The following is a 13,599-nucleotide window of genomic DNA, read 5'->3' as shown; positions in this document are numbered from 1 at the left end:
CAGATTCTCCCGGAGAGTTTGTCTGATCTTGACAGCACGATGAGGCTGCATGATGAGCGCAGGCGAGTAAGAAAACAGCTTGTTTTAATAAACAAGTGTTTCCCCGGAGTGGTTACATGCAGAGCAGCGCGAGGCGATAGATAGAACATGGAGAGTTGAGCTCGTGATCGCGAAGCGTGTTCCCGTACGCGCCTATCAAAATCGGAAGGATGTCACGATGGACAGCGTGTCAGCAACTCGAACATTGGGTACACTCCTCAGGCACTTCCTGCAAAGAAAAGGACGGCACTCTCCCTGCCCAGGAACGGATCACAGGAGCAAGCAGGCCGTCATAACCTCCAGAGAGACAAGTCTAATGATCTCCTCCACAAAGAGGATTTGATTGATGGTACCAAACTACCAAGTACCGAGACGTACTGTCCTCGTGGACTGTCGGTGGTTGGCTTGGCTGGCTATCAGATGTGTTCAGCTATATTCTCTTAAATAGCGTAATCTCGTTTCAGAATTTTCTGAAACCGCAGGCGACAGCGATGGCTGACCCAATAGAAACCGATGCATGCATGGTCAGTCCCGGATGCCCCCCGCCGGCTAGCCGCCGCCGGTTGGCCCGCAGCCATGCGTGCCAGTGCCATGCCAGTGGTTAGTCAGTGGCATCTCTCGCGTGCATTCACTTCCGAAAGACATGGACCACGAGGACATCGATCAAGGCTGTCGATCGCCTCGCGTGGTATGCGATAATGCGAACGATGACTGATTAGATTAGACAGCAGCGCGAGATATGCTAATGCTAGCTATCCGCCGAGAATTAGATCCCGGGTGCAAATCCGGAGAGGATGGGATGGACGAGCACAGCCACAGCGACGCGCCACCGGTTCGAGAGCTAGCTTTCGTCCGGCCGGGAACGGAACGGGATCGACAGGCACAGTCGCCAAGTCACCTGAATTCGTGGCCGCTGGGTCGGCACTGCAGTGCTGCGCCGGTGGAGTGGTGGTGGCTAGGCTATGGCTGAGGTAGATTCGGCTGCGCCTGCGCCCTCTAGTGCGCGGTGCGAGGGGGATCGGAGGATGTGGGCGTGCGGCCGGTGGGTGACGCTTACGCGACGGGGGCGCCCGCATTCACCGGCTGCGCGCGCGCTGGCCGGCCGCGGCGATTATTCTCTCGATGGGAAAGGAAACCGGGAGATTTCCTTCTTCTCTCTCGTCGTCGTTTGACCGGAGGGAGCTCGGAGCGCGATGCGCGATGCGCGCTCGAGGCCCGGTCGGCCGGCGCTGCCTGTGCGGCCGGTGCGGGCGCGCGTCGCGGCGCGATCACGGTGGCTGGTGCCCCTCGGCGTCCGCAGTAGTGCAATGCCGCGCCCGCGCCCGACTCCGCACGGCACAGGCCGTCCGTCGTGTGGCCGGGACATCGTCTTGTGGCTTCAGTACCATGGGTCGTTAGTACGACGATGACCTCCCATTTTGGGGGCAATGGCGGGCAGCTGGCCACTACTGCAGGGCGTGAGCGGGCGTGGAGTTTGACGTGATTGGCAAATTCAGCAGTGGACGACTGCTGATGGTGAGACGAGATGTCAGTTTGCACCCAATCACTCCGTTTAGAATGTGATGTTTTGGTTTGTGCTAAGAATAACTCTTTAGTTTTTGGTCAAGTTTACCGAACATTTATTGATATCTCCCTTGCGGGGTGTGCATCTCGTTTGGTATACTTTGTTACTTTATGGTATTTGGGTCCGGTTCTAGTCATGCTGTTGGCCCCCTGTGCAAAAATCCTATCTAGTTTTAGCTTTCGGTACTACTTAGAGTCTTAGAGACGGTAATGGATATGAACTCTTAATAGCTGCTAACGGTTTGGAACTTTGGGTTAAAACCGGTTTGTAGTCGTCTGAATTTTGTGTTGATTCTACTTCAATTTGGTAGGAAATAGATTCTCTAGCAATCAATCTGGTTTGGTTTGGTTTCACGAGAGAAACAGTTTGCTTTGGTTTGAGACATTAATACCGTCGAGCGGCTATTGTCTTAACGTGGGTCCATATGTAAGTCTAGTCACATTGTTTGCATCGAGTAACTGCTAGCCGTACTGAATCATCTTCAACAAATTTCATTCGATTTCAATAAAAAATTATAATGTGAACGCGAGGTTTTATTTCTGGGGTCCGGCTCTTGATGTGGGGCCCACGTGTAGTTCTAGCCACGCTGCTTTGCACAGAGTAGCTGCCAGTCATACTGAGTCATCTTCAACAAATCTCAATCGAATTCGATAAAATTTTATAATGTTAACGTAAGATTTTAATTTTAGGTCCGCCTCTTGATATAAAGTCCACGTGTAGGTCTAGCCACACTACCTTGCGCAGAGTAGCTGCCAGTTATACTGAGTCATTTTCAACAAATTTTAGTCAATTTTGATAAAAAAAATTATGATGTGAACACAAGGTTTTGTTTCCAAAGTCTGGTTCTCAACGCGAGACTCATATTTATATATAGTCATACTGTTTTGTATAAAATATCATTTCAACCTAACCTTCTAGCAGGTCTAGATGGGGTGGTGTGGTTTGGAATGATTTATGTCGGCATATTTAATAAAAAATAGTTTGGTGCGGTTTTAGTTAGATCTCAAACAAACCACTAGCACCTTGAACTCTTATACATATTTTTTTTATTTCAAAATCAAATAAGATAGAGCACTATTTTTTTAAACCTGATATTTAGATTATCTAAGCTAACTTTTGAAGCTCCTTACCGCCCCTAGGTAGTAGCAGCAGCTTTAAACTCTGACGCGTCGTGGAACTTTGCTTTGTAATTTCGGTGCTTCAGCGAAAAGGGCATCACAAATCAAAATTAACAGCAGCCGTGTACACCTTCCACCTTTTTGTTGATGTCGATGTAGAAGCATCCCCCTGAAACCTATTCCATCTTACGGTGCATGAAATTAAGGTGACGCGGGCTGGTATTTTCCTCCGCGCTTGTTGGACGCGGCCCGGAACGACAGCCGAAAGAACTTTTTGGGCCGTTCGGGTGTCAGTTGGCCCGGCCCAACGCAGAACTAAGCAGCCGTTGCAGCTTCCATCGCCCGGGCCTACGACCATCGTTGATTGCTCGATGCACCAAGCAACAGGTCCCCCTGCAAGGAGAACTCAGAAGAAGCCTCTTCGGACGTTCTTATCCGTACCCTTTCCCCTGCTACAGTAAATCGCGGCGGCAGCGAGGCAATCTCCAGCTCCTGCTTCGATCTCGTCGCTTCCCCTTCTGTAACATCCCAAAAATTTACAAAAATCAAATCACGCGCTAAACTATTTCTTTTCAAAACTTTTTCATTGTTGAGCCCAGTTAACCCTAATACCCTCCCAGAGTTTCCGCCGTCCTGATGTCCGATTTCAATTGTTGTCCCATCTTTTCCGCCGACCGTACCCTCCCTCTTTTTCCTCGCCGCCGTCCCATCCCGCGTCGCGCGGCTGCCGGTTGCCCACGCGCGACCGCCCGTCGCGATCGCCGCCGGATTCCCCGCCAGCTCTCTCTCTTCCTCTTTTTCTTTTTCTTCTTTTAATCCTTCTTTTTCCCATTTTCCTTCTCTCTCCCTCACTCTCCTTCTCCCTCCTCCTGCTCTGCCTCGCACGCACAGCCCGGCCCGGCTCCCCCTCTCCTCTCCCGCGTGCTGCAGAGTGGCCCGCTCGCCGCGCCGCCTCTGGCCTGCCCGTGCGTGCGCGGCGCTCGGCGCACCGAACCGCGACGCCGCGCCACGCTGCGGCCGCCTGCCCAGCCCAGCCGCCTGCCCCCGCGCATGCGACGCCGCAGCCTCCCTCGGCTCGCGCTCGCCGCACCCTGACGCGCCGAGCCGCGCACACCGCAGCCGCTCGCCCGTGCGCACACCCCCGAGCCTGCGCCGCGCGCACACACACCCGTGCCCACGCGCTCCACGCGCGCACGTCCACGCGCACCGTGTGGCTGCACCGCCCGCCGCGCCGCTCGTCGCTGCCCTGGCCTGCTCCCTGGCCAGCACCAACGCACGCACTTGCACGCGCTCGCCGGCAGCGCCGCGCCTCGCCGCTTGCGCCCGGCTCCGCCACGCGGAGCAAGCTCGCCGCGCAAGCACGCCACCGCCGCTGCCACCTCCTTGTGCCCGAACAGCACGCCTGCAGTACTCGTCGCGCCTGCCCGAGCCGTCACTTCGCCCTGGTCAGCCGCGAATCGCGCGTCACGCCGCTCCGCAACGCCCTGAGCGCCATTAATGGCCGCCGGCCGGCCACCACCGGCGCCCCGCTGCTCCACCGCCTTCCCTCGGCTATAAAGAGGCCCTGCCTCGCCTCCGAGAACCGCAACCACTACCATAACCCGCAGAGCCGCCCAGCCCAGCGCTGCCAGAGCCGCCTAGCGCCGCCGCCAGTCCTCGTGGCCTGACCTCTCTGCTCCACCCCAGCCCGAGGTAAGAGGGTGAGTCGAACCCCCTCGTTCCCCTCTCTCTTTCCCCTTTCCTCCCGGCCGCCGCCGCGCCCTGGCTCGCCGGCGCAGGGCGCCGCCGTCGCCCCCTTCCCCCTCCTCTGTTTTGACCACGGGAGGGAGGAGGAAGAAGGGTGGTTTTGCCCTTAGGCCCCTCTCCTTCTCCCATTTTATTTAAAAGCCCTCACCCCTTTATAAACCTTTTTGCATAAGAAACCCTGGCTAAATTCCTATTCACAAATAAACCCTCCACCATATAAATGTATTTATAAATAAACCCCTACCTTTTCTAGAATAACCCGAACATTCCCCAGAATTCCAATCAGGTTCTTTCACTAATTGCAAACAGGTCCATGACTCCTTGGTTAACCCCTAAGCCTCTCCGTAACCTATCATTTCATGCGCCAAACAACCTCCGATCGACCTGAAACTTTACCACACCCTTCATAACATAATTTTGGCCATGCCATTAGAAAATCTCCCAAAAATATTATTTCTATCCTCGTATCTTAAATTGTTTCCAATTCGAGCTCATTTTATTTTATGTTTATGCTTGCTTATGTTGTTCGTCGGTTGTGCTGTTTCCGCCGCATATGACGAAGTAGAACCGGTTCCAGAGGAGAAACCAGAGGAGTCGGGAGACCAGGAGACCGCCGACGCCGACGCGTACGAAAGCGAAGGCAAGTCTCATCGGTCCCTTGCGTTGACTATGATTGATCCCAAGTAAGGTTAAATATAAAATTTGCTAGACTTAGGGATTGCATATGACGATACACTGAGTGATTGAGAGAAACCATTGACTGAAGCCATGTTGCATAACGATTTACTGTCAGACTGGCATATTATCAGACCTTGTTAATTGATGAAACTGGAATGTGAATGAGACCAGGGCAGTGTGGAATGTGTTGGAGCATGCGCTACCGTGGTGGTAGACTTGCGACCGAGCTCTGTCGTGGTGACATCTCGTGTTTGGTTGGTTATGGTTGTTGGCTGCCCTGATGAGCCTTAAGGACCGAGTGTTGTGGTGCCATCTCACCTAACCTACCTTCAGTACGACCACATGAGTTTGTATGGGCAAAACTTAGTCTAATCCCACTGGCTAACCTGGTAGTCGTCCGAGGTGGATATGTTTTGGGGTGAGACCTGGATTGGTCCAGACCCGGGGGTTTGTGGGCGACTAGTCGGGGTTGAGCCACGGCTTGATGTCGGCTATGACGGAGCCGTCTCTGGACGGTGAAGTGCGTGTGGGTAAAGCGTACAACCTCTGCAGAGTGTACAATCCATTCGAATGGTCAGTGTCCTCGGTTTGGACAGGTTATGGTGTGGACATCTCAACTAGTTGAGCCACCTAGCCCCTGAGATGGATGACTGTTTGGGTTACCTTTAATACTATATTTGTTATTTATTCTGGTTGATTAATGGACCTTTGCATATTAATCTGTAACTCCCTCCCCGTAAGGGTGAGGTGGGACTTGCTGAGTACTTTCGTACTCAACCCTTGTTGATTATTTTTTTTCCAGAGGATCTTGACTTTGTGCCTGAAGATTGTGAGTAGATCGTGCCCGCACCCAAGCTGATCGAGTGGAGCCGTGATGGACGAAGAGCTAGTCTTGCATGTCGTTATGCTACTCATTACCCTGTGGTTGTTTGCGGTAGCTTTGTGTTGTCACTTTACTCCACGCGTACGGGTTGAATAAAGCTCGGTATGACTCTGGACTCCACTTGATGTAACATGTATTGTACCGGAGACTTGCTTCGGTTATTAATACATGGTTTAGCCTCGATCTTTGGGGTCGGGGCGCTTCACCTTCCCCTCTGGCTGCCCTGTCGGCGCCGGAGGGGGTGGGGAAGCCAGATCTCCGGTAGGATGCTGTACAGTGTAGGCCTAGAGTAGTTTAGCTTTCTAGGTTCTAATAATCACTCACATGGCGGTTTCCCCGCATGGTGAGTCCAGTTTCTTCCCCGGCGGCGGCGCCTACTGCGTCGACGGTGCGGTGAAGCTTTTGTTCCTTTGCTTCGTCTCCGGTCTGGGTTTGGATGGTTGGGCCGTGAGTGGCTTTGGCCATGGTGACAGCGCGTCCTTCTTCAGCTCATGTGTCGGCGACAGAGTGAGGTTTGTTCTTCTTCCGAGCTTTTCTGGCGTCGGCTACGTCGTTGGGGGGCAGGTTCCAGTGCTCTTCTGTTGGCGAGTGGTGTACAGCGACAGTATCTCCTGCAGGAGGTTTGGCTTCGGCGATTTTTTTATCGCTGGCTTCTCTTGCGTCGATGCTAGAATCTTCTGTGTGCCTTCTTGGGTCGTATGTTGCCCTCGTGTCAATGGTGATGCTCAATCCGTGCCCTTCAACTTGGCTGTTGTCTGGAGAAGGCTCGATGCTTTTACCGGTGGAATGTTCATCGGATTTGTGTCCCTCCAAGGAGTTTTTCTTTGGAGGTTAAAGCTCCACCAGCTCCTATATGTGGGCCGGTGTTCTTGTATCCCCTTTGTGGGATTGTTGCTTGTTGGCCGGAACTCGCTGGTGATGCGATTGACGTCTGTTCCCGGTGAAGTTGAGGTTTGCCCGGGACGTTCATCGTTTCAACAGCACGATGTGCTACTGATGGGCTCAAAATTTGAAGACTCTTCGTCGATTCGGGAATCGGCCGGAAGCTTCATTCTGGATCTTCTTCATTGCGGAGATGGAGGAGAATCAGGCGATGGCAGCGATGGTCGGCGACGGCGACGGGCACCGGATGCTCCTTTACTGAATTTATGTGTAATTTCCTATTCTTTCAGGGATACCTGGTCAGGGGGCTTGGTTGTAAGAGTTCTGTATAAATAAAATCCAACCCTTTCTAAAAAAAAAAAGCAACAGGTCCCCCTCAAAAATAGAAAAAACAAGCAACACCACGTCGACGCAGAGCGAAAATCCAGGTTAGTAGGCCGTCGCGACAGTTACGGACCAAACACAAGCGTCTTCTCGTAGAGGTGGATGGAGCCATGAAGGAAATCCCCGCCTCAGTGGGGACGAAGGCGACGCCGCCGACTCCCTCCGGCGCCGGACGGCAGAGCGCGGACGAAGGCTGCCGCGGCGGTGAATGAGCGGGACATTTGAGTTCCTTCTCGAGGTTGCGCTGTGCGCTGCTTGTGCTTGTTGCTCCGGAAATTATGTACAGGTGCAGGGATGCATATGTCGCTGCGACTAGCAATGATCGAAATTGAGGAGTAGGATCACTTGACATCTCTTTTGCAGCATAAGAGACTGCTGTGGGTTTTTGTTTTCGATCAAAAACCGCAGCGGTCGCTTAATGATGTACTCCAGGAGTACCGTTTACCGCAAAATCAACTTGTTCAATGAGTCAGGCTCCATTTTTCAAAAGAAGAGAGTAGTACGACACGCGGCATCTGCCTCGAGCATCAGAAAGAAATAGTAACAATCTAAGGCCCTGTTTAGTTCCCAAAAAATTTCACCCAAAAATTTTCACCTCCCCTTTGAACGCAGGTATGAAGCACTAAATATAATTAAATAACAAAACTAATTACACAATTTAGATGTACACGACGAGACGAATCTTTTGAGTCTAATTAATGCATGATCAGCCATAAGTGCTACAGTAACTCACATGTGCTAATGATGCGGTCAAATGCCTCAAAAGATTCGTCTCGCGGTTTCCAAGTGAGTTTTGAAATTAGTTTTTTAATTAGTGTTCGAAAAGCCCTCCCAACATCTAGTTAAATATTGACGTGACACTCAAAAATTTTCACAAAAAAAACTAAACGCCAAGACCGAAAGGGCATCAACTTGTTTCGTCAGTTGATGAGTCGATTCTACCGTGTGCAGCCTGACGGGACAAATCTGTTCCTGCAAAACATGATCAAAAGAGTACCGGCGCACGCAATGCAGCTGAGCGAGGAATTAGGGCGCGTTTAGTTTCCCCGGCAAAAATTTTTGGAGGTCAAATCAGCACTTTGACCGGATGTCGGGAGGACTTTTCGGACACTAATTAAAAAACTAATTTCAGAACTCACTTGGAAACCACGAGACGAATCTTTTGAGGCCTTTGACTGCGTCATTAGCACATGTGGGTTACTGTAGCACTTATGGCTAATCATGCACTAATTAGGCTTAAAAGATTCGTCTCGTCATGTACATTCAAACTGTGTAATTAGTTTTGTTATTTAATTACATTTAGTGCTTCATACATGTGTTTAAAGGGGAGGTGAAAATTTTTGGGTGAAAATTTTTGGGAACTAAACGCGCCCTTACTGAATTGTCTAGCAGGCTGGTGCAGCAAATGGGCGGCAGATAGTTCAGGTAACCGCAAACTGCCCAACTTAGTTCAGGTAACCGCAAACTGCCCAACTCTTGGATAGTTGGATGGCCGGGTGCGGGGGCGGGTGTGGCTGACTTGAGAGCCTGGCTTTGATGGCTCTGAGAGTCTGAGTGCCGGAGACAGCGCACCAGCTGCCTCTTTTGGAGGTCAGAGTGGCAGGGGAGTGCGGCCGCTGCTGCATCTCTACTGCGTACAGTCTGGATCACAGTACGGAGCTGGATTGTTGCTGACTGCTGAGTGAGTGCGACGAAGGGTAGAAAGGCGCTTCTTGTCCCCCTCCGCCCTAAGATCCATCGAAAAGGCTCCACAACTTCACGGTTCGGAATGGATGCTCGGCTGTCAGCGCGTGTTTTGATCTGCTCTGACACTTATGGCCTTGAGCCCGACGTGGTGGAAACAAGCGGGCCCAACTTGGCCACTTTCTCGTGGCTAATGAAATTATTTTTGGGGGGCGATCATGATGTTATTTTTAGGGGGTCAAACCCTACCACTCCGCCTCACTCCATCTGTCTCAAAATAAATACAATTCTATGATTTAAAATTTATTTCACAAGGAATACAATTTTGACTTAGCAACCACAAAAAACAAGAGTCTTCGGAAACTTCTCGTTCAAAAGACGAGCCATTGTCTAGACTTTTCTTACAAAAGACAAGAAGCAATTTGGTAATTTGCACCTAACATTGGTTTAGGTGTTTGACTCCATAATTGCATTTATTTTGGGACGGAGGGAGTACCCAACAAAACAAAAAAAAAGAGAGTAACCCTACTACTTCTGCCAAATGCAGTGTGTTTTGCAAGCAAACAATGAAATTTCGCTCAGATTTTCTTGGCAACAAACGACAAGCCGTACTAAAATTACTGGAGACATGCTTCTACACATGAACCGAAGCTTCAAGGACAAACCAAGACACAGAGAGTCACTCGTTCCCACGCTTTTGTACACCAATCAGTTCATCACGGGAATGAATCAACGAACGAACAGCCGGACTCGCGGCCTGAGATGAGAGCGCTTCACTATACAGACAGTTCGGCAACACCCGGCAAATCTAGGTCAATCACGGTAGATGAGTTCAAAACCTAGGGAAGGGAGGCAGCCATGCCTCCGGGAAAGGAAAAAAAAAATTATGCGCCGACGACGAGGCAGAGGGAGGGAGAAGCAGATCAAAACGGCACCGACAGAACAGACCCGCAGCATCCCCGTGCGGCCGGCGGCAGGCAGAAGCAGAGGTCGATCAGGAGCCCGGCGGACGCGTGCGTGGCAGAGCTGGCTTTACATGTCCTGGACTAGCCTGGACGGCGTGCTGGCGGTGGTCGCGTTGCCCTCGTAGCAGCTGCTGTCGCAGGACCCCGCCACCGCCGGCCTCCCCGGCGTCCTCGCCCTCTCCAGGGGGCTGCCGTTGCCCGGCCGTAGACTCCGGCGATCCTGCAGGCAGATGCGCACAAATATGCAGAGCTCAGAAGTCAGAACGAGGGGAAATGAAAACAGGGGGCCTCTGAAACTTCAGTTCGACCGTTCAGCAATTGTTAGTTTTACCATTCTGCTCATCGAATAGTTTTGCGTTATATCAACAAGATTCTTCTCTAGCATCCGAGTCAGTAAAACAATACAACACGGCCGAAACGGTGATACGAATTGATAGTTTTGTCATTGAATAGTTTTCCTTGGTGACAGATTTAAAAACATCCCAACGGGCAGCTCAGGCACTGTTTGTCAGGACAGTATTTAACGCTCGGTCCAGGGTCAGATACAGAGCTGGTAATCAGAGCCAGCAGCGTGCTATTTTAATCAAAACCCAGTTGCAGAGGGCTCGCTAGTTTAATCAATCAAAACCCAGTTGCAGAGGGCACCACCATTTTGATATCGGCAAGTATTCATGCAGGACAGGTTAATCGTCCGTCGCACTAGTTTATTCCGCCCACCGGCAATGGCGGGGGATTCAGCAAATGTAACTTTGGATCGATTTCAATATGGACATAAGTATGTTCTTGCGAGCGAATGAGTGGCACGATTGACCTCTGAGAGATGCAAAAGGAAGCAACTGGCACAGCGGCAGGGCTCACCTCTCGATACGGGAAGTCGTCGACCTCGAGCATGTGGATTACATGCCCCATCTTGGGCCGTTTCTGCGAGTCGGGATCCACGCACCTCAGCGCCACCAGGAGGGCCTTCTTCAGCGCCTTGGAGGACGGCTTCTCCGGCAGCTTCGGGTCCAGGATCGCTTCGTAGTCCCTGTTGGTCACCTTGTTCTTGAGCCACTCCACGAGGTTAACCTGAAACGATGATGAATGCAGCAGCTGAGGTTTAGGCGAATTGTGCAGAGCGTAGAATGTTTTCGTTGCCTGGTTGAGCCGCAGGCGCGTCCCTAACCTCTCCGGCGGGCCTCGCGTAGTCGACCGGGCTTCGGCCGGAGATGATCTCCATGATGAGGATCCCGAAGCTGTACACGTCGCTCATCTCGGTCAGCATGCCGGTGCTCGCGTACTCTGGCGCCACATAACTGCCCCACAAACAGGAACAGTTTCAGAATTCACACCATACAACAGTTAGTTCACCAGATGGAAGCAGATCCATAAGATTCAGGAACCTGAAGACCGGCTCACCCAAAAGTTCCCATCACCCTGGTGGTGACGTAGTTGCTGTCCGAACCCAGGAGCTTGGCGAGGCCGAAGTCCGAGACCTTGGGGTTCCACCTCCTGTCCAGCAGAATGTTGCTCGACTTGATGTCCCTGTGCACCACCTTCGGCTCCAGCCCCTCGTGCAAGTACGTGATCCTGAATTTTACACCCAATCTCAGAGGTGCACACATCGCCAATTCGGAGAGGTGCACGAGCAGCTGAACGGAAAAGAAAGCATCGGGAAGTTCAGGCACCCTTTCGCCATGCCGAGCACGATGCTCATCCGGATGTCCCAGGTGAGCGGGCTCACGGGCCCGACGTCGCCGTGCAGCCACTGCTCGAGGTTGCCATTGTCGACGTACTCGTAGACGAGTATCCTGAGATCACAAGCAACAGTGGTTGGTTGGTACGACGTGCACGGGCAAGTTACCACAAGAAGCAATGCAACTGGCGCGGCGAGAGTGAGGAAGGCTGGGAGCGCGCGTCATCAATGCGCGAGGGGGTTCTGTACTGTACCGGTGCGCGCCCTCGGCGCAGTAGCCCAACAGCCGGACAAGATTCTTGTGCCGGACGCGGCCGATCGCCTCCACCTCCACCCGGAACTCCCTCTCGGCTTGCCCCCTGCGTGCGGCGAGCGAGCAACGACGAGCGGATCAAAAAAGTTGCGCTCGCCAAGAACGCGCACCGATCGAACGAGAAAAAGATGCGGCTCAAGCTCATGCCTGTTGTTGAGGAGGTTCTTGACGGCGACTTGGTAGCCGTCGGCGAGGACGCCGCGGTAGACGATGCCGTAGCCGCCCTCGCCGACGACGTGCTCGGGCGCGAAGGCGGCGGTGGCCTCCTCCAGCTCCCGGAGCGTGTACCAGTGCCCCCACCCGAGGTGCGACACCTCGGGGCCGCACGCGGCCGCCGCCGACACGTCGGACGCCACGGGGCCGACCTCCCCGTCGGCGCACGCGACCATGCGGCGGCCCTTGCTGGCCTCGATGTGCACGCGCTGCGACCCGTGCGCGGTGGCGGGCCCCACGGAGTCCCCGTCGCCGTCGCCGTGGTGCTGCGCGGCGCCGCCGTCCTTGAGGAACGCGTGGCCCATCTCGAGGTAGTGGCGGAGCGAGCCGACGTGGACGGCCACCTCCTGGATCTCCTTGGACACGGGCGGGATGGTGGACGGGGACAGCGGCGCCCCCGCCGGCGCGTGCGTGGGCGCGGGCACGCGCGCGACGCCCTTCCTGGGCCGCCTCCGGCGCGCCGCGGCCAGGTGGAGGGAGATGAGCGCGAGGAGCAGCAGGAAGGCGGCCCCGACCGCGATGCCGAGGAGCACCCACAGGCGCAGCCCCAGCACCGCCGTCCGGCGCGACAGTTGGTCGCGCAGCAGCGGCGAGGGAGGCGGCGACATTGCCGGTGGCGCCCGGCGGGGCAGCTGGCTCCTCCTGCTCGCCGTCGCAGCCTGCTCGGGCGTCCCCGCGCGCGCTGCTGCTGCTGCTGCTGCCCGTAGCCCGGCCACACACTTGGGGCTGCCACTCCTACCAACCCACTGCCACCACCAGACTCGCTAGCTAAGCTAGAGCTGCATGGTACAGTCACTAGCTCACTGGTCTGGTCACTAGCGAGTATGGTGGGAAGAGTGAGCGAGCAGTGAGTAGAGCAGGGAGAGCACGAGATGGCACAGGGGAGTTGAGCTCCCAGCTCCGGGCTTCACGCTCAGCCAAGTGGTTATCTGTGGGGCCCGGGGAGTTGCGCTGTGCGCGGAAGGTTGTCCGTTTCTGCGCGTGTGGGCCCGTCTGACAGGCGGATCTCGGGTTAAATAAGAGTGTGGAGTAAAATTAAGCAACGCGCAGAAGTCAGAACCGAGGATCTTGAGACAATTAAAGCTCGGATTAACCACCATGGGCGCGCAGCGGTGCAGCCGTGCAGGTAGGTGAAAGCTCGCTGATCTTGTTCGCATCGGTCCGTCCAACTCGATCTGGACCGTCGGTCGGCTCATCGGACGGACACCACGCAATGCTGAGTGTACGGTGACTGTAAACTCAGCAACTCACGGTCGATTTCCATTTCCTTCTCGTCCCCGCAGCCTTCCGCCTCCTTCCCCTTTCCCCATTCTCCCTCACCATTTTCTCCTGGATCTCGGCTTCCGGCCGTGGGAGCTCCGCTCCCCATGGCGACCGCGCCTCTCCCACCCCTTCCCCCGCGCCCCTCCCATCCCCTTCCCCCGCGCCCCTTCCCTTCCCCTTCCTTCCGCTAGAC

General features: G+C 54.0%; 1 protein-coding gene across 1 annotated transcript; it reads right to left on the bottom strand.

The window, feature by feature from the left end:
- Positions 1–9,629: 9,629 nt before the first annotated feature.
- On the bottom strand, positions 9,630–13,001 carry LOC120665364 (probable serine/threonine-protein kinase At1g01540). Its single transcript, XM_039944926.1, has 7 exons — positions 12,078–13,001; positions 11,872–11,976; positions 11,610–11,732; positions 11,341–11,511; positions 11,108–11,237; positions 10,801–11,010; positions 9,630–10,162 (listed from the first exon to the last, which is right to left on the bottom strand). Exons 1-7 carry the CDS (start codon positions 12,749–12,751, stop codon positions 10,010–10,012), a joined length of 1,566 nt encoding a protein of 521 aa, XP_039800860.1. The 5' UTR covers positions 12,752–13,001; the 3' UTR covers positions 9,630–10,009.
- Positions 13,002–13,599: the final 598 nt, after the last annotated feature.

The sequence above is a fragment of the Panicum virgatum genome, chromosome 3N, assembly GCF_016808335.1.
Source record: "Panicum virgatum strain AP13 chromosome 3N, P.virgatum_v5, whole genome shotgun sequence".
NCBI classification, from domain to species: Eukaryota; Viridiplantae; Streptophyta; class Magnoliopsida; order Poales; family Poaceae; genus Panicum; species Panicum virgatum.
This window is presented reverse-complemented; position numbering and strand designations above follow the sequence as displayed.